At 23.2% G+C, this 19,999-nt stretch overlaps 3 protein-coding genes across 4 annotated transcripts; 1 reads left to right on the top strand and 2 right to left on the bottom strand.

Moving 5' to 3' along the window:
* Positions 1-1,933: 1,933 nt before the first annotated feature.
* On the top strand, positions 1,934-4,858 carry LOC114128280 (transmembrane emp24 domain-containing protein bai-like). 2 transcript variants are annotated; one of them, XM_027992759.2, is made up of 6 exons: positions 1,934-2,097; positions 2,301-2,516; positions 2,863-2,983; positions 3,177-3,244; positions 3,971-4,097; positions 4,163-4,858. In XM_027992759.2, the coding sequence occupies exons 2-6, from the start codon at positions 2,331-2,333 to the stop codon at positions 4,282-4,284; spliced, it is 624 nt and encodes a 207-aa protein (XP_027848560.2). In that variant the 5' UTR covers positions 1,934-2,097; positions 2,301-2,330; the 3' UTR covers positions 4,285-4,858. The 2 variants fall into 2 exon arrangements, with proteins under 2 accessions (XP_027848560.2, XP_027848562.2); XM_027992761.2 differs by having other exon boundaries at positions 1,937-2,097; positions 2,315-2,516.
* A 165-nt stretch (positions 4,859-5,023) lies between these two features.
* LOC114128275 (E3 ubiquitin-protein ligase RMND5A-like) lies at positions 5,024-9,472 on the bottom strand. The gene is made up of 12 exons (XM_027992755.2): positions 9,115-9,472; positions 8,944-9,038; positions 8,635-8,794; positions 8,259-8,389; positions 8,043-8,180; positions 7,732-7,869; positions 6,926-7,102; positions 6,689-6,821; positions 6,467-6,632; positions 6,059-6,161; positions 5,831-5,985; positions 5,024-5,730 (listed from the first exon to the last, which is right to left on the bottom strand). Exons 3-12 carry the CDS (start codon positions 8,783-8,785, stop codon positions 5,667-5,669), a joined length of 1,356 nt encoding a protein of 451 aa, XP_027848556.2. The 5' UTR covers positions 8,786-8,794; positions 8,944-9,038; positions 9,115-9,472; the 3' UTR covers positions 5,024-5,666.
* A 1,410-nt stretch (positions 9,473-10,882) lies between these two features.
* LOC114128276 (meiotic recombination protein SPO11) lies at positions 10,883-15,303 on the bottom strand. Its single transcript, XM_027992756.2, has 8 exons — positions 15,298-15,303; positions 13,712-13,911; positions 13,390-13,539; positions 12,544-12,740; positions 12,025-12,173; positions 11,799-11,936; positions 11,514-11,693; positions 10,883-11,169 (listed from the first exon to the last, which is right to left on the bottom strand). The coding sequence occupies exons 1-8, from the start codon at positions 15,301-15,303 to the stop codon at positions 11,050-11,052; spliced, it is 1,140 nt and encodes a 379-aa protein (XP_027848557.2). The 3' UTR covers positions 10,883-11,049.
* Positions 15,304-19,999: the final 4,696 nt, after the last annotated feature.

Below are 19,999 nucleotides of genomic sequence, written 5' to 3'. Positions count from 1 at the left end.
TATTTATTGTTAATAATTTTTAAAATGCTTTTAAAAATCACATACTATTTTCTCATTATTTGTACTAAAAGTATAAACAAGCCATAATTAATGTTATGTTTGATCGCTATAAATGTTCTTTATGCTATAATCATTGATATAAGTAAAATCAAAAACTTTTTTAAAATAAACAATTTGTATATGAAATGTATTTTGTTTTCATTTTATTCCATTCACAAAGTTGGATTATACACAAATATAATTGTAAAAAGTAGTTCAAAATCATAAAATTGCTGGCTTATTTATTTATTTTTGAAACCAAGAAAAGTTATCAAATATGGTAATACTGTTTCAACCAAAATCTATTACGATTATTCCTGAATCATGATTGCGAATACAACTCATGATTACATTGTTGATAATTGCATGATTGTCACTTATCCGTTTTCATGATTGATTTTTTACTCACTTTGCTGTCAGTTTTTGAACAATTGTAAACATTAAATGGTGAAAGAACTTTTATTAATTTACTTGCTGTAATACATTTTTTTTACACTAATTTTTAATACTTTCACACTAGTATTCCGCTTTAAATGTATTTAAAAAAAAGTAAGTCAATATTCAGGTGGAGGAAGTTTGTCCATTTCGTCCCTTCAGTACTTGTACAGGATAATGTAATTTTGCAGTATATAATTTGAATTCAATTATTGCATACGATAAAAAACGATTCTGAGCGGACAAAAGAAATTTTTTATTTCATTAAATTTTTAAATATTATTTGTTCCTGTGGTGATAAACAAAGCGTTAGAAATTGAAATCCCGTTTTATTTTCGGTGTTTTTCTGTTGTGTTAAATAACTATTGAGAAAATCAAATAATGACCTCTCGAAAGTACCAGCTCAAGAACATAACCTTTTAGAAAAGATGCTACACTTGATACTTTTGAACAAGTTTAGGAGGAGAAAAAGTGTTACCAGAATAAAAAAAAAGAAATAAACATCATTGTAAGACCAATACATTCCTCGCTTCACTCAGAATCCAATAAACTTTGTTTCATGTTTTCATGATCATTATTTAGTGTCTAAAACTATTTAAAAATCTAACTTATTATGATGCACAATTTTTCACACCAGACTAAATGTCATGTATATTTTAATGAATTAACCAAATATTTTGATGATTCTATAACAATAAAAATATAATAATGTTAGTCGTTAAAATATGTGCTGTAGAGAAAAACAGTGTAATGACATGGATTCTATAGTCAGTCAATTCTGTTTAAGATGGTAAGAAACACACTATATCATTTGATTAAACACGGTTAACAGTTTGAGTTTTACAATCATAACTCATAAATTACAAGTTAATATTAAACATTTATAAAATGTAATAATTTATATAATATTATGATATTTGGTAATAAGAACTTTTGAACATTAGAGATTTTTAACAACATAATATACATTTAATTAGGTACTTTTTTTAAAATTTTGTGAAGCAACAAATTTAAGTTTGAACAACAATTGTATTTATATATTACATAATATTATATATATAAAAATATTTTTTGATTTTATTACAACTTATTTCTAAGGTAGCACAGCACTAAAACATTGGTTTATAACAATTTTACTGCGATCGAAGAAATCTACTACACTATTAAGTATAACAAAAATATGAAGGCAATACGCAAAAACGTGATTTAACCTTACACCATACTTGGTTTAGTGACATTACCCAGAATAAATGAAATGAAATTGGTTCAAATTACTATTTACTAAAATTTGGCGTTAGCTTTTCAGAATATTTTCGGTTTTTAATTTATTTTATCTTTTGTTGTGGTTTGTGAATGTTATCGTTACACGATAACACGAAATTGTATCCAAATTCAAAATCGTATAATTGCACACAACTTCAGTTTATTGTTGCCGCAGTAATTTACCTTATCTTATCGATAATATAATATACACGTTATACAAAATTTATTTCACACTTTTTCATACTATACAAAAATAGGTATCAGTAATAAATAATATAATATAATATACCTACCGTTTATGCCAACAGACAACTAATTAAGTTTATTCCATAAGGCATAGATGATCCATTTATTATCTAGGTTTGTTCATTAATTTATTGTAGTGTTTGCTTGATTTCTATGTTGAGTTATAGAAATTACCAGTTATCCTTCAATGCTTTATACTGGAATTCGATTTATTATTTAATTCTAGTATTTATTTTCCGAGTTTTATAAATGTTTGACTGATCATATATAATATATATATGTACAATATCATCACAAAATTTCCGTTTAACTTGTAGGTTACATATTTCAGACAATAATTTGCTACAATGAACCCAACAGTACAATTGTCCATATTGATGATTTATTTATCTTTACTCTCAATTGGGAGCTGTATACGATGGCATATGCAACCCAACAGTCGAAAATGTCTCAGAGAAGAGCTCAGGGAAAATGTATTGGTCAAGGGTGAATACGAAGTAACTCAGATTGATAATCAGCAAGTAGATTATGTTGTAAGTATACTTATTTAAATTTAAAATTGTTAACCACCTAACTTAGATTCATCATTTTACAAATTTACATAATTTATCAATGTATCTTAACATTCTTTGATAGCAATCAATAATTAGTATTTAACCTAAGTGTAATGGATAAATTTTCCTGGATAATTTAAATTGGTAGTTAAAGAACAAAACATTAGTATACTGAATTTAATTTAATAATCTTCCTATAAATATTAAATAATGTTCCTTACTTTATTTTACTTTACTTTACTTTACATTTTTTAATATGATTTTGAAGTTCTCATATACTTATTTTTCTGAAATTAATAAATACAAGTATTTATATTATTTATAGATTAAAGATTCAAAAAATCATATATTGTCACAGAAAGAAGATATAAGTTTTGGAAAATTTACTTTTAGTGTGGAGAATTACGATATATTTGAAATATGTTTTATTTCAAAAGCTTCTAATAGTAAGTATTAAGAAAAATTTTTTTAATGAATGTAAGTTATAACTTATACTTAAATTGATGAATACATACTCTGGATATTTTAGTATGACATACTAAGCAATTTATGCTGTATAAACAGCCAATAAATTAATAAATACAATAATGTAAATTCATCAGATAAATTGTTAATATCTAATAGTCATGTAATTTACAGATAATGGTGCTGTACAAGAAATTTTCATGGATATAAAAACAGGAGTAGAAGCTAAAAATTATGAAGGGGCAAGTTTGTTTTTATAAATAACTAACTGAATCCTTCTAGATTAAAAATGTTTCTACTTATTTATCTTTTGTTTGAATTCTCATTATGAAATTATCTTTTATTTTAGTAATGCCTTTAAATATTGTCTTTATCGACTTTTCTAATATTAACGAGAACACTTTTTACTGCTAATTTCTTGACTGTTTTATTCAATAATTGTAGTGGATATATATTGAAATTTGCAAAATTTATAATAATTCTCCATTTACTAGATATATATAATACAATACATAAAATGGTATCTTGTCATTGTAACTATTTAACTATTTAATTTTTTTCTACTTAATGACAACCTTTTTATAAACAAAAAAAAACTCGATTGAGTGAGTTGAAATAACAATTTCTATGTGAGTTAAATTCCAAAATAGCCCACAACCTGTCCGGGTGGCTTAAAGATTATGCTTGTACAATTTAGTTAAAAATTTAATTTACATAAAGAACATTAAAATATATCCTTTTCATTTTATATATTTTATTGCAAATTCAGTTTTAGATGATGTAGGAGAAAAATATTTTATTATTCAATACTTTTGCAACTTCATAAAATGATTAATTTTTTAAAAATTATCCAATGAACTATGCAATTTTATGCCATAATTTATTATTCACACATTTTTTTAAAGTATTTTTAGTTTTTACTAGTGTTATATGTATATCATAAATTTATTTTTTAACTATGATGACAGGTTGCTGAAGCTTTTAAACTGAAACCTCTTGAGATGGATCTAAAACGACTTGAAGATGTTTCAGAAGCCATTGTGCTGGAATTCAAGGATATGAAAATGCGCGCTGATGAAATGCGAAACACAAATGGTATTTAGTTATTGATACATAATATGAAGTATGAAATATATCTTTTTAAATTTTATTTATTTCAGAGTCTACAAAAAACAGAGTATTCTATTTTAGTTTATTTTGTATGATTTGTTTAATTGTGTTAGCAATTTGGCAAGTGTGTTATTTAAGGCGTTACTTCAAAGCAAAAAAATTGATCGACTAAGATTTGAAGACTTAAGAAGAATAAACATAATAATACATTTGACTGTCATATATACATGAATTATAATTTTTAATAAATTTATCGGGTAGTTCACTAATAGTAGTTATACCATACATTGTAAATAATGATTTCAGGATTTTGAGTCAATTCATAGTTCTATCCAAACCTCGTTAGTCGTTAATCCTAATCAAATTTTAGTTTAATATTAAATATTAATTTTTATCAATACTTTTTTTAAAACAATTATATACTAGTATTGTAATTTATGAAACTGTTTACTGATATAAACTATAAATAACTAATAACTCTAAGTATGGACAATACCGAATTTGGATATAACTATGAAATGGACCTAACTAGTCCCACCTATTACATTAATGAGATAAACCTAATTATTTAAGTATCATTGCATTGTTATATCTAGTCTTTTCATATAATATTCAAGTAAATTGACTGTTTTGGATGTTATCATTTAAATTGTTAAGTTAATAAAATATTTCATGTATATTATATTATCAATAAACTTGTACTATCTTGTAATGTTTAAACAAAATACATTTTTTTATGAAACAATTGAGATAGATTATGAACATAATAATATGATAAAAAGTATTTGATATGATTTCTAGATTCTAGAAATATAATTTTATTCTAACTTCTATCCTCATGATGTTGTATATATTTAAATGTTAGTTCTTTATGTAGTATATAACATTCAAAATAAATAATAACTAAAAAATAGAAATAATTCACTTATTATTTTGTAATACAATAATGGTTGAATTCTAAATATATAAATTTCCAACAATTTTTTAATATAACATGAATGTAACACATTGAGTACCTCTGTCAGCAATAATTGTAACATTTTCCTCCACGACTGTCAACAAATAACACATGCTTTAACAGCTTAATAATTAACTCAAGCACAAGATTACACTTCTATGTTTGTAAGTTATTATTATTCATTAATGTTTTTATAACATCGCTATAAAATACAGGCCAAATACTACGAGAGGTACTCAATGTATTAACTAAAATATAATTATATAGGAACAAAAATATTTTAAACAAAAATCGTTTTCAATTATATTAAATTATACAGTATAAATGGATATAAAATTAACTTAATTATCTTTGTGTACACAGTTTAACTATAATTTTAGAAAGAAAAAGTCATGTCTTCAATTATATAGGTTAAACAGTAATCTGAAAATTGTCCTATTAAATTGTTAATACTACTTTTTCTGTTTAAAGCAGTCGAAATTAAATAGTAAAAAGTTGAAAAGTATGTCTTGAAAGTTTCGATTAATATATATTAATTATGATAAAAATATTAAATTTTACAATAATTGTAGTTGAATGATTGGTAGTTAACACATTTAAAAACATATGTGTTTTGCTTCTGATGAACTTTGTTCCATTGGACAATAAGGACACTTTAATCTAAAAACAACAATTGAAAAAATCATTACATACTATGCTACTATTACATATTTACATATACTTTGTATACTATGTTTATATTTAATTAAATTGATCTTACTTATTCGAGCTTCCTAATTTGTTTAAAGCATCTTTGGAAATAATATGGCCACAAATAAGTCTCATAGGAGGATTGATGTCTGAACTTTGTTGTCTAAGAATGGGACACGCAAACATTGAATGATATCTATGTTCCACGTCTAAATCAATTTCAATCTAAATATCAATGAATATATTAATTAGTACCATATAAAATGAAATAACTTTAAAATACAAAAAATTTACATACAGGCAACTCATCTTTTCCTTTCCAAATATCATTTACTTTCCGTTGTGTCATGACATGTTTAATATTTAAAAGTGCAGGGAGAGCTGCACATCCAGCATTAACACTTAAAAATTAAAATAAATCAATAATATTAAAAAAATAAAAAACAATATTTTTATTAATAAATACATATTTTATGTAAGTTTCTTATTTTCTTACTAAACTAAATTCTCAAAATAAATAGATTTAAAAATTGTGTATTGAACAAACCTCATCATGAATGAGTGTTTACTATTAACTACCCCCCTCTAACATCACACACCACCACCAACAAAAAACCATTCATGGCCTAAGATTCCTAGCATGTATTTAAATTATAAAATATTATTCATTTAATAAGTAAGAGTATCAAATCCTAAGTATAGTTACCTGACATTTAGTAAGCTATCACAACTTAATCCAAGTAAAGTACAAGCATCCCTCGTAAATAATTCGATAACTTCATCCCACATATTTTCTTGAATTATTTCTGAATATGGTGAATTATTGATTCCTTGTGGGACAAACAGTAACATACCCATCATAGTTTGAATTTCTATTAAAAAAAAAAAAATTAATACCCTTTTTGTAAAGCAAATATAATTTATTAACCTTTTTCGTATCTGTCAACAAATTGACTAAAATTAGCACGGGCATATGTAACAGCTTCAGTTTGATATTCTACGCCCTTTTGAATAATTGATAAAAATGCAAGTTGGTGAAGTTTAAACTCAAGAGCAGAACTCTATAACAATAAAACCAAATATATCAAAATTAAACTATTAACTTATTCAAAATTTTAATTTTGCATCATTATACTAGTTATTATTATTTAATTGTTTTACAAACCTTATAAAATTGGTGCAATATTTTTTTTGCTAATTCCATTCTTTTAATTTTTTTTGTCTTTGGCCTTGGTTTCATTATGCCACCAGAAAATTTTGTTTTTTTTGCAAAATATGGAATACGAATTGGCAAATTGGAAGCAGAAGAAATTCTTTTAACCAATGGATATGGCGGGTACATCTAAAAAAACAAAAAGAAATTAAAAATGATACATATCTATATAATGATATGATTTATATTGAATTTAGATTCAATATTAAACAACATTTGGTACAATTGTAAAAGAAATTATGGTACACGTTATTCAATTTTTAGTTTAGTGTCATTTTTTGTAATATCCAATTGTCAACATTATTTAAAGTATTCATTATTTATAATATTGGAATTAGTAATAAAAATAAAAATAAAAATCTGAGTAATAAAAAAATACAATTTATGTTTAAGGATGACATGAATAATTTGCTTTTATTTGTTTTTAATATTTTCAAATATAAAATAACAAATAAATAAAAATAATTCTTTAATTTATTAAATAATAATAATGAATTATGAAAATAAAAATAATTCAAAGTAAAACCAATAAAATGTTTTGTTTAAGTGCTTAAAAATATTTGAATTTGTTAGGTACCTACACAGTTGATAAATCTAAATTGACAAAAATACTATTACAATTTTCAATTGCATAATGTTTATTGGTATTATAATATAAAGTTTATGGTTAAAATGTTAAATACTTATTTCAACAAGTCAGTTATAAATTTAAAACAATATTTCATTATAAATATATTATATTTATATTGTATATTTACCTGAGTATCTAACACTGCTCGATTTTCCTTTGCCCATTCTAACGCAGGATAAATATTTTTTTTGATTAAAGACTCTTTAATGTGTTTCAACTTAGCAAATGGTTCTCTTATGCTAGGTTCCATATTTATTCCAGATTCCTAAAAAAAAAAATTAACAAATTATTGTTAATTGTTAATATTGTGAAATATAACTTATTTTATAAAATTAAGAGTATATTTATTTTATGACAAAAAAGCTACATAAGTTACTATTTAAAAGTAACAAACCCAATTATGAATGAGTATATAATTACAATTTCATATTAACTAACCATGACAAGTTCATCAGCAATATCCAAGTCTCCTTGTCTATAAAAATGTTGACAAATAATATGGTTAAGAAATGTAACATTTTTTGGATCATCAAAAATATCTCGTTTACAAGTTGCATCAAAATCTGATATAAAATTCTGTAAAGGAAATAAATATAAAATATTTGTATAATTAGTAATTAGACTAAGATTAATATAAATTGAATTGAATCATACTCTGTCAATTGCTTTTCCCACTTTTGATACAGTACTATGTAGTTCTCGATGTTCAATAGCTAACTTTTGTGTTTTTTCTTTTGACTTATGAATTAAATTTGATATACAATTAATTGACGACATTTTATTTTCTAAAAATAAATACATTAAAGATAAACTATAACTGCATCTATTGATAAGCATATAAAAGGTTTAATAAACACAATTTATAATTTACAATAAATTATAGGTTACAATTTTTATAAAATTAAATGATTATACAATTTATGCTAATCGCAAAAAATATACATACAAATGTACTAATCTACTATGGTTGTATCATAATTGACATTTTTTGTTATTAACTATTAACAGCTACTAATGATTAAAATTTTACCTTCTTTTATAGTATTTGTTTTCCAATCATTTTGTATTATTTCCAGACTATCAATCAATTCCTGCAGTACATTATTATAACTTTTACTCATGTCTTTAAATTTTGACAATACTTTGTCAACCTCACGATCAACGGCTAAGCACGCATCCATTTTAAGTACCTTTAAGTATTAAAGCAATTAAAAAGTAAAAATTATATAATAAAAAAAAATATTGGTATTTTATTATTTGAATAATATATACATTAGACATGTGTAAAAACATGAATATTTTTTTTAAATGTCTACAAAAAATGATAACGACTTAATACCTTGATTTTGAATACCAATGTTCGAATATGGATATTTTCAGCAATATAGACTTTTGCAGGACGAGATATTAACCAACTGTTGAAGTGTTAACAGACTAAACGAAAAAATTTAATTTATACATCTGTGTAATGTGATTACATTCACAATGTTTAACGCGAAGTAAAACGTACTGAAACGAAGGTCTCTACAGTGTTATTCAAATGTTACCCTCTCTTTAATTCGGATTACGCTATTACGATGATAAAAAATAATATTATCTGTTCTACAATCGTCGTTTGGACTGTTTGGAGCAAATAACATTACAATATTATCAATTTAATTAATAATAATTATAAGCACATTAATTCAGTGATTAAAACAAAAATTGGCAGACGAGAGCGGGAAGACCCGCCAAAGACCGACGGAGCAGCAGTACTGTAGTGTTCAGCGGAATAAAATTATTATACTCTTAAAAGTTAAAGATTTTCATTAATATTTCCATGGCTTCATGAACAAACTGAGCAACGACAATATACAAATCGCGATTATCAGTATTATTATAGTTGTACACAATGATATCATACTTTATACATTAACGCTGTAATCAGTTTCCAATGCCATTGTTATTTATTTCATTCGGCGTTGTTATCTAAGTGAAGGCGTGTGACACGCATAATAATTATTATACATGTTAATACGAGACATAAATAATATTTTACATTGTGTTTATTATAAAATATAAATGCAAAAACGTTCCACTCGTCCACTCGATGGTTTGATTAAATTATAGTTTACAGAATTATTATTCTGTGGTTTAAGTATGGTTGGAGGCACGGTAATGTCTTTAATCGCAAGTGGAGGTATAGTTGAAATTTTAAATAATAATAATAATAATAATATACATTTATACATTATACGTATGACACGTATGTGTTATGTTATTAGTAAAGGTTTACTAGATCAACAGAAAGCTTTATAAAAATGTATAATTATTTTAAATGTACCTATTTAGAACACTGATGTTGAGTTTTTACTTGTACCTATAATATTTTGGTGGTATTTACTATTTAAAATAAATCTAAAATCAAATTGTTTTATTAAATTTTTTTTCTAATCATATTGATATTGATCTCCTATAATTTCAATTACTGCATAAATTAAATTGTAAAATATACCGACTAGGTTGTAGGTATTCACACATAAGATAGATTGTTGAAAACAAAAAAAAAATATAGATGTATATAAATATCGGTATCATAGGTATGTTTTGAAGCTTTTAAATTTAAGTTTTACTATTTACCATATTATTAGGTAGGCGTAGGTACCTACCTAATCTATTTAGTTTATTTGTACTATACTATTATACGATAATTACACACTTACACATGCTTAATATTATTTATAATCAGTTAAGAATTACCTACTTATGGCTTTAAATTCAACATTATTTTATTGCCAATTTTTTTCATATAATTCCTTTACACACATTTTTGTATCAGAAAATTAAATGTATTAAAAAAAAAAATAATAGAAATTGAATATCCATTATGACATAAAGCTACAAAAGATTGCAATACAAAAAAACATAAACTAAATTACACCACTGAAGTAGGTATTTTTTCTTTTTCTTTTTTTTAAATTTATTAGGTACCTAAACTACTATTATAACTTATAAGTACATATAACCATTATAAGATATAACAAGGTAGGTATAAGGTACCTATTTATAATTATTTTTCTAAATGGTGTAATATTGTATTTTAATGTTATACCATATTACCATCAACATTAGAATAAATTTACATAAATTGAACATTATTTTATTATCAGACAATTAACACTTTAATTTCAATACAGTTAGAAATAGTTTGTAAAAATGCATAGGCCATAGCCATATAGGTAAGTTGTAAAATTCTATAGAAATATTTAAAAAATATTGTTTACATTATTATTGTGCAATTAATTAAGTATATTGTATTCTTTTTTATTATTAAAGAACCTAATCAAATATTGACTGAAAACTTCTGATTTAATAATTAAATATTTATTAGGTATAGTTCTGAAATATAACTAAATTATTAAAAAATATTATTAGATGAACGTTTTTGTAGTAAGTACATTCTTTTCTATATAAATTCTTGAGTGAGAATTTTGTTTTCAATATAAACTTCAGTTAAGTATGTTTGGGTGAATGTTGTCAATGACTCAATTTCTGATTTTCTGTTTAAATCATGTAGCATTAATACCTAAAAAAAAAATAATAACTAATAATTTATGAATCATATAACTGTATTACAGGAAGCCAGAAAATGTAAATTAAATTGTTTATGCATTCATAATTTTAGTTGTAGAAGTAAAAATTATAGAACTGTTGGTAAAAATGATAAAAACATTTAGATTGGAATTTTTCTAGTAAAGCCATCAATGACATACCTACAATAAATAAAATAATTCAGGTTTTTATTAGGTATCTAAATTATGACAATAATTGAATTATACTACTAAGACTTTAAGCCCAATACTATTTAGTATTAACTAAAATATTTCATTATAAGAATAAACCATGACATATAATTTTAATGGTAGATACCTGTTGCAAAAGTTTATGATTGGAATTTATATATGATCTTTTTAAAAGAGATTTCAATCTATCTTGATCCAAATTAGTTAAGGTAATACTTGGTAAATTTAGTGATACTATATCTGTAGGATAAACTCCTAGCCACTTTATTGATGGTACACAAAGCATTTCATTCTGATGAACCATTGACTAAAAAGTTCAAATTAAAAATAATATTTTTATTTCATAAATATATTAGTAAATACATATTTATTTAATTGTGTAAAATCTACATGGTGATTATTTATTTCTTACATTAGAGCCAAATCTATAAACACACATTATTTCAATACCGAAAGGATTTGCATCGACTAAGGCTAATATTGGTATATTCAATTTACAAGATAATTGTTTCACAAACAACCTGGTATTAATATCAGGAAATCCTTTACCCTAAAACAATTTTAATAAACCTAATGTAATACATGGTCATCTTATTAAAATATATATAATAAATGCAGTACTTATATAGGTAACTCACAGTTATCATGACAAATTTAGATTTATTTTTTTTTAATAATCCTTCATTGATAATTTTTTGAAATGATGCATTTTTTTCAATTATTAAAATATATTTTGCTTTTGATTCTAAGTTGTCTATATCTAAAATATCCTGAGGTATTTGTATACCTAAAATCATCAAAAGGTACCTATAATATTCAGTAGATAGGTATCTAGTAAATAGTATTTTTTAAAGTTTAAAACTAAAAGAAAGTATATAATAGTAAATGGTACCTACTTAATAAATTACCATAACATATACAATTTATCAAAGTTCAACAAATGATAAGTCAGATTCAGCTATACAGATATCTATTATGTTAGAAAAAATATCTTACAAGCTTTTAATATTTTACTTAATTATATTGCTATATTAAACAACCACCAATTAGATACCTACCTACTTATTTCTTAATATTTAAGTTTTATTTACTTTTTATTAAAGTAAAATGTAAGAATATTAAAACAATAAGTTTAAAATTAAGAAATAATACTTTACCTTCTGTAGTATAAGAACAATCAAGACATTTTCCATTCGACAAATAAATCATTAGATTTCCTGCTACTAAACCACTAGAAGATAATGTAATACCCAGTTCCCAAGATTTTGTACCTAATAGACAACATATATCTATAAGTGCCTTCCTTACAATATTACAATGTTTGAATAAAATTGTGTCTCCATAGTATAGTTCTCTGAAATTATTTAAATTTAAATTAAATAGGTATTAAAATGCACATATATAAAATATTTAGTAATAATAACATCACTCCATATTTATGAATATTATACACTATTTAAGTTTTCATATCTAAGTATTTAAATTGTCACTACAATTTTATATGAATATGATATATTTTATGCTAAAAACTATACATAGGCACTATCTTCCTATTATAACATAAGTATCTACTTTAAAGCTTTTATATTACCCCTAATACATAATTTAATTTTTGATTTGAAAATTGTTTCACCAAAATTTATTTGTTAATTCATTATTAGGATAGCTAGAATATTTATGATTAACATAATTTTTCTTTTAGATATTTAATATATATTACAAATAAAAATAAAATAATAAATCAGTGCAGTATGATGAATAGGCTGTAATATCAAATTTTATTTTAAATATTATGATATCAATGCATTTATTAATCAATTTTTTAAAATTTTATATTTAAAAATCTTACCTAAGTAAAAAATATACTTAATATTATTATATATTATTAGTAATATATTATAAAAAATATAGGATTATATAAATTAATAATTATAATAGTTTAATAGAAAGCGTATTTTATTATATCTTATTTGATTGCTAGGATAAACTTTGTTGTATTTTACCTTGTTGTACATGAGTTTTTGGTCATTAAATTTTTATAAATTTTTGATAAAAGGTAAATGATGATTGTGTAATTAATTCGACTTCGTTTGGTTTGAAATTGTAAAGTTTTAGTCATCAGATGTTTTTTATTATTGTAAACACAACTAGACCTACAAAAAAAAAGTCTCTTAATCATTTTACAAATGTATATGTATTACATTAGAAATTGTTTGCATATTTAATCTGTATTGGCTAAACATAAATTAATAGCCAATAAGATCAATACAACTTAGGTGTGTTTACTAGACTATTCTGTATTCATATTTTAAGTAAGTTTCTCACCAATTTGACATTTTAGTTAAATTAATTATGAGCTTATTATTATTGTATAAACTGTTGACAATATTTAAAACTATATTTTCTATTCTCATTAAAATTTGTTTAGTTCTTTCATTTCCAGTATCATCTAAAATGTGAAAACAAACAAAAATTGAAATATATTTAGGGTTGAATTGTAGTAAGAAATAGATTAACCTAAGTACCTAAATAAATTATCAAGTAACTATTGTTTTTTTTTTTTTTATTAACTATTTAATGATTAAAAAGAGTGGCAAAGTAGATAGGTAGGTAATAACTTCTGAAGAGTAGATGTTGAGTATAGGTATATTGTCATTAAGAAAGTCATTGACTATTGTAATGTAAGTGTTGAATTTGTATTCATTGTTTTGAAAATGTCATTATGTATAAACAATTTAAATAATTTAGTAATAGGCATGTGTAAAAGTTCCCAAAAGTAAAATTTTTGAATTATTAAAATCATTATTTTTTGTTTAAGTATCTAATTTCAGTCAAATATGAATTTCATATTCTATAAGAAATATTGTTATTGTATGCATTTTAGATTTGGAACAAATCTAGTTTACGGACCAAGCTGGTTTTTCAATTTTTTTTTTTTAAATGTTTGTTTTAATTATTAATTTTTAAAAATATTTGTTTTAAGACACTGTATTTTATTTGTTTAAAAATATGTCGTTTTTTTGTATTACGGAAGTGACCTATACCAAAAAAACTTTAAATCAATTGATTTTTTAAAATACCATGATATCCTCGATAAAATTAATAAAAACTTCTTTTTTATTTTGAAAAAATGTGCTTTTGTACGCTTAAGTTTTTGAAGCAACCACATTTTGGCTATTGTACTTGCTTTTAATAATATACCAAAAAAACCTACACCAACCATTATCAAAACATTAAATATATTTTTCAGGAACATAACAATTTTACTGGACGACATTTTATTCAATTTTTTTTTTAGTAAAGGGACATTTTAACAAGTTAAGAGCGATGATGAATTGGTGAAAATTATTAGTTTTTAAGTTATGACATTTTACAATTACCGTATATATTGTACTATATATGCGATGTGTTTTATACATTATAGTATCACAAAGCTATAAACAAAACAATTATATCAAAGTATCCGATGGTAAACCCAATTTAATAATTGCATTATTTAATATCTTTTCTAATTTCCCCCCATGAGGCATGAGTGAGCACCTGAAGCGATGCCCGCGTTGCCACTCGCTCGCTGCACTGATATCAGACAGAAAATACGAAAATATCCTCGATTTATTATGCAAAACCACCTATAAGTCACAGGGTAAAATCAAATGTATTTTGAGTGAACTTCGAAACTGTGAAGGATTATTTGCAAAAAAAAAAAATAAAAAACAATTGATTTCCAGTTTTTTTTTGGTATAATTTCCGTAATAAAAAAGAGCGAAATTTTTTTTCAAACACACTCAAATTAAGTGCCTTAAAACACACATTTTGAAGAGAAAAAAAAACGAGCTTGAGCTGTAAACTAAATTCATACCTTAAATTTGTTGATCTTAGTAAATATAGTAATAACAGTTTATGCGAGAAACCTCCATGTTAAATTTTCAAGATTTATGACAAAACGAACAACTTTTTATTAACATTTATGGAAAAAAATAATAAATACAATTTTTTATGGTTCATAAATAGCTAAAAAAAATATATAAGAAAATTGATTTGAAACTAACATATTGTATAAAAACTGCCGTTTTACTTCGTTTTTATTTTTTAATGTAGGTACCTATTTACAGTATTTAAAATTAATCTCTTAAAAATAGCAACTTAATCCAATTTCCTATTAAAAACAAACTTTAAAATTAAAAATCTAAGAATTTTTTCTAATGTAAATCATGTAGAGTGTAGGTATACCGTATACATAACAATAATGTAATATAGTATAATATACAAATAAATAGAATTACATATTCACAGCACTGATTATTTATAAATATTTAAACATATAATACATACGTACGGCATACGCATTCATAATGTATAAAGTCATAAAGATACCTATGTATATATATAATACAATATAATAATATAATATAGAACATTGTTAGTACCTATAATTAATATTACAGGTACCTTTATAGATACTTACTATTAAAATGCAATTTTGTGTTCATTTTGTAGTTTTGGAATAATTAAATATACCTTTTATGAAATGTTTTTATATTTATAAGCTAGGTAAGTTTAAAGTTAAAGTTGGTAGTATACATATAATTAGTACTATATATATATATATATACTCTAAGACAAACTATACATAGAGAGACTTTGCATAAGTCTTATAACTTATAAGTATTATATTCAACACTTCTATCTATAGGTACATTAAAATGTAAAACTATATAAAAATTCGATTTCAATTGTCATAACCTCATTAACCAAGGTACCAATCTACAAACATAAACATGGTTTATTATAAAAATTATAAACAGATACACACGTCTAACCAAAATAATCATAAAAAAAACAAACCGTAAGAAAAATATAATACGCTCATTTCTCATATTAAGTCATAACTCATAAGGATATAATATATGTATATTATATTTATAATTGCGTTATAAATTATATTTTATTTTTTTATTCGTTTTTTTCTCTCTTCACCATATTTAATGTAACGGTCGTTTTGAACGCTATAGGTAAAAAAAAACTTTTATGGGATAGATAAATATCATCTCGACGTTTCCGTATGAACCCATACAAAATAGCCCCAATTATTTAGCCTGCATAACTATGAGTTATGACCATTAGACTTCAAATTCGAACCACAAATTTCTAATCTTACTGAGAGGTGCTTTTTTTCATATTTTATGGAAATTTCAAATTGGTTCATTGAAACTGAAATTATGAAGTAAGACTTTCACCAAAAAATTATATTGATATCTTTATTTTAATTTTAATACCTAAAAAAATCCGGTAAGGAAATTTTATGCATACGTTTTAAATTTACAGGAAATCAAATCATAGAATCGGTAGTTAATTTTCTGAAATTGGACACAATTCTAAGTTTTTTCAAATATGTATTATGTCTGAATCAGATTAAATATTAGTTAGGTCAGGTTAGGTTATCAATTTCAATAGAATACTAGTTTGAGATCAGATGTTTAAGAAGATACTTACCTATAGCAAATTTACGAGTACCTAGTGTTTTTCATGGACGTCTGGGAATTATGCTTACTACTTTATAGTTTATACGATTTTTATTATTTAGTCTGATAGTTAATCTAGTATATTTTAAGTATTTTAATACATTTTAGATTTTAATAAAATAATATTATAAACAGATATTTATATAATTTTCTATACGCACACGAAACATTTGTATACATTTGTAACGCACACGAAATTTTAATCGAAGCAGCAAAGCGACTGTGTGCCTTATTAAATAGTAATACATTATCCAATATTAAATTAGATAGAATTATTAGCTTTGATAAATCTAATTCGACTTTTTAATGTCAGATTTAACTGTTGTGCCGCTATAAGCACAAAAAAATGCTACATTTTTAGTTATATAAATAAATTGGAATACGTACAATTGGTCCCCTTAATAATTTTATACTCGAACGATAGTCTCCGGTTAAATAGTTAAATACAAAATATTTTTTTATCAATAAACGTTCTTTAAAATTTATTTTTAATAATATAATACTTTTATAATAATTTAGCATTTAATTTTTAAGTTTCAAAGCAACATAACATGTAAGCAATTTGTGTATTTTTAACAACGAAATATTTTAAAAATATTCGTCGTTTTGATGAATTTTGTCAAAGTTTGGAGTATATATATATAATATAATCAATGTTATTATAGTATCATGTTTCATGTTAATTTTTATTTTTTTATTCGATGATATTATTTATTATTATATTATTATGTTCATTTTATTTTTTTTTTAAATAAATATTTTTTATTATATTTTAAAAGTATTATATTATTGAAAATATATTTTAAAGAACAATTAATGATAAAAAAAAATATTTTATATTGAATTTGTAAGCCGGGGACTAATAATTGTCCGAGTATAAAATTATGACGAGGACCAACACGACATTTTTTTTGCGGGGACCAATTATTGTCCTAGATCCAAATAAATTATTTTATTTTATATTTTAATAAGAACTTAAATTATGTTTGAAACTATCAAATTATAATATAGTAGGTATTGAAATTAAAAGGCCTAAGTACATTGGTAAAAGGTACATATTACTAAAATTTTTCATTTCAAACTATAAAAATTTAAAAATCGGCCTCATGAATATTTTTGTATTAGGTACAGCAGCACAACCATAACAAAATTCGTTATTTTTAGTTTAAGTTTTGCTTATATACCTATGTTATATATTTAAAAAAAAAAATAGGTTTCAATACGCGAATTACTTATGACTTTATGAGAAACCTTGTATTCGATTTTAAAAGCCAAAGCCTGTTAGGTAATTAATATTAACATTACTATAAAATGCTTTAAAACTTCTCAGCTTTACAAATCTTGTAAATTTTTTTGTTCAACCTATATATTTTTATATATATTATAAGTTAAATAATTATAGTTTGTTACAATAAATAGGAAAATACTAAATTTTTGATAATATATAATTATATAATATTTTATAATGTACTTACCGTGTCATGTGGCAATTGAGACTTCTCCGACTCAAAAATGTAATAGATTAAAAATAAAAACTAGATCAATTGTATTGAGACTGCAGGATATAATAATGTATAAATTGTATGTACACATCACGAATTAAGATATTATTATTATTATTATTATTTGTGGTACTGGTACACATCAATGGAAATTAATTAAAAATTTAGAAATAGGATTACAGATAAGACTATAAGAGTACATATACATATTTGATGGTGATTATAAAACAATTATAAGAAAAATCATTAGGTACTCGTATAATATATTTGTATATTAAAATAATAATTTACATAGAAAAAAAAAATGATACACATAACTGTAGAAAAGTATGATTTAAGTGTATATATTTTGAGTAATACACCTCTTATTTTTCGTTTTTTGACAATAACATTTAAATAGATATTTATTTTAATTCCTTTATATAATTTAATGTTTTTATTAATAACTAATTTAAACCCATTTTTAATTAAATATATTTATACCTTTCATGGTAGATATTACCTATTCAATTTAATTAATTACAATTTAATATATTGTAAATATTTAGCATTTTCAAAGTGATTTTGATTAATTTAATTATATATAAACATCTATAATTATGAACATTTCAATCTATGTTATTAAATTTAATTGTCTAAATAATTATAAACAGAGTACTCTCGATAATCCGCGAGCGGATTATCCCTTGCCTTTCACGGAATCATCTACATAATATATTATAATACATCATATGACATATATGTATATAAAAAATATATACCTATACCTTTACATTATACATTTATACACCATTATTGGTTTAATTGGGTAGTGAACTCAATAACAACGTAAAATACAATACCCAGCTTGTTTAATATTAATACTTTTTAATAATTGTTGATACGTTTAATGAAAAAAATCAGTATTCACGGGTTATCCGCGGAATTTGCTTATCCGTGGATGCTCTGCCACCATATATTCCGCGGATAATCAAGAGTTCACTGTAATTCCAAAATTTTAATCTATATGCACTAAATATACTCATTCAAACATATTTATTTTTAAGTTATACACCCATTAATTAGGTATTTGGTAATTAGACGTAAGATTAATATTAGTTAATTTAATTATTTTTACTATCATATTTACTTTATTGTATAACTTAAAAAAATGTTCAATTTTTAACAATTATAATGTATTTTATAAGTTTATAACATAAAAAAACATAATTATTGTTTTAATAAAAAATATAAGTTGAGTACTTTATAAATAATGAGTCATACAATTATACCTATAACTATGATAAATTTTACTGTATTTTTCCAAAAAAAAAAAAAAAAATAGGTTTAAAAATTAATAGTAATTTAAACTACTATAATATAGTACGCTAGAGAACTTCATCCTTTTAGTTAGCTCCTTATTAACCACAATTCATATCATTTTTCATAAATATATTTTTTTTAATAGATAAAGAATGCCTAATACTTTTTTTTTAATAATAAAAAAATTATTTAATGATAAAATATCTTAAAGGTATAATAAAACCAATAAACATTAATCAACAGTTCCAAAAGAATTAAAAATAAATACCTATATAGGAAATACTTAC

Source organism: Aphis gossypii, chromosome X, assembly GCF_020184175.1.
Source record: "Aphis gossypii isolate Hap1 chromosome X, ASM2018417v2, whole genome shotgun sequence".
Taxonomy (NCBI): Eukaryota; Metazoa; Arthropoda; class Insecta; order Hemiptera; family Aphididae; genus Aphis; species Aphis gossypii.
This window is presented reverse-complemented; position numbering and strand designations above follow the sequence as displayed.

Bases quoted from the DNA above. Each gene is read 5' to 3' on its own strand.
- LOC114128276 (XM_027992756.2), bottom strand. The intron at 11,937-12,024 runs GTGAGTTACCTA...AAATTGTTTTAG, and splicing joins CTAAATTTGTCATGATAACT to GGTAAAGGATTTCCTGATAT. The intron at 11,170-11,513 runs GTATCTACCATT...TTTTTTTTTTAG, and splicing joins ATCATAAACTTTTGCAACAG to GTATTAATGCTACATGATTT.
- LOC114128275 (XM_027992755.2), bottom strand. From the start codon at position 8,785: ATGGATGCGTGCTTAGCCGTTGATCGTGAGGTTGACAAAGTATTGTCA. The intron at 8,181-8,258 runs GTATGATTCAAT...TTTCCTTTACAG, and splicing joins TGGGAAAAGCAATTGACAGA to AATTTTATATCAGATTTTGA. The intron at 6,633-6,688 runs GTTAATAAATTA...TTTTTTTAATAG, and splicing joins TGTTGACAGATACGAAAAAG to AAATTCAAACTATGATGGGT.
- LOC114128280 (XM_027992759.2), top strand. From the start codon at position 2,331: ATGAACCCAACAGTACAATTGTCCATATTGATGATTTATTTATCTTTA. The intron at 2,517-2,862 runs GTAAGTATACTT...TATTATTTATAG, and splicing joins ATCAGCAAGTAGATTATGTT to ATTAAAGATTCAAAAAATCA. The intron at 3,245-3,970 runs GCAAGTTTGTTT...CTATGATGACAG, and splicing joins AAGCTAAAAATTATGAAGGG to GTTGCTGAAGCTTTTAAACT.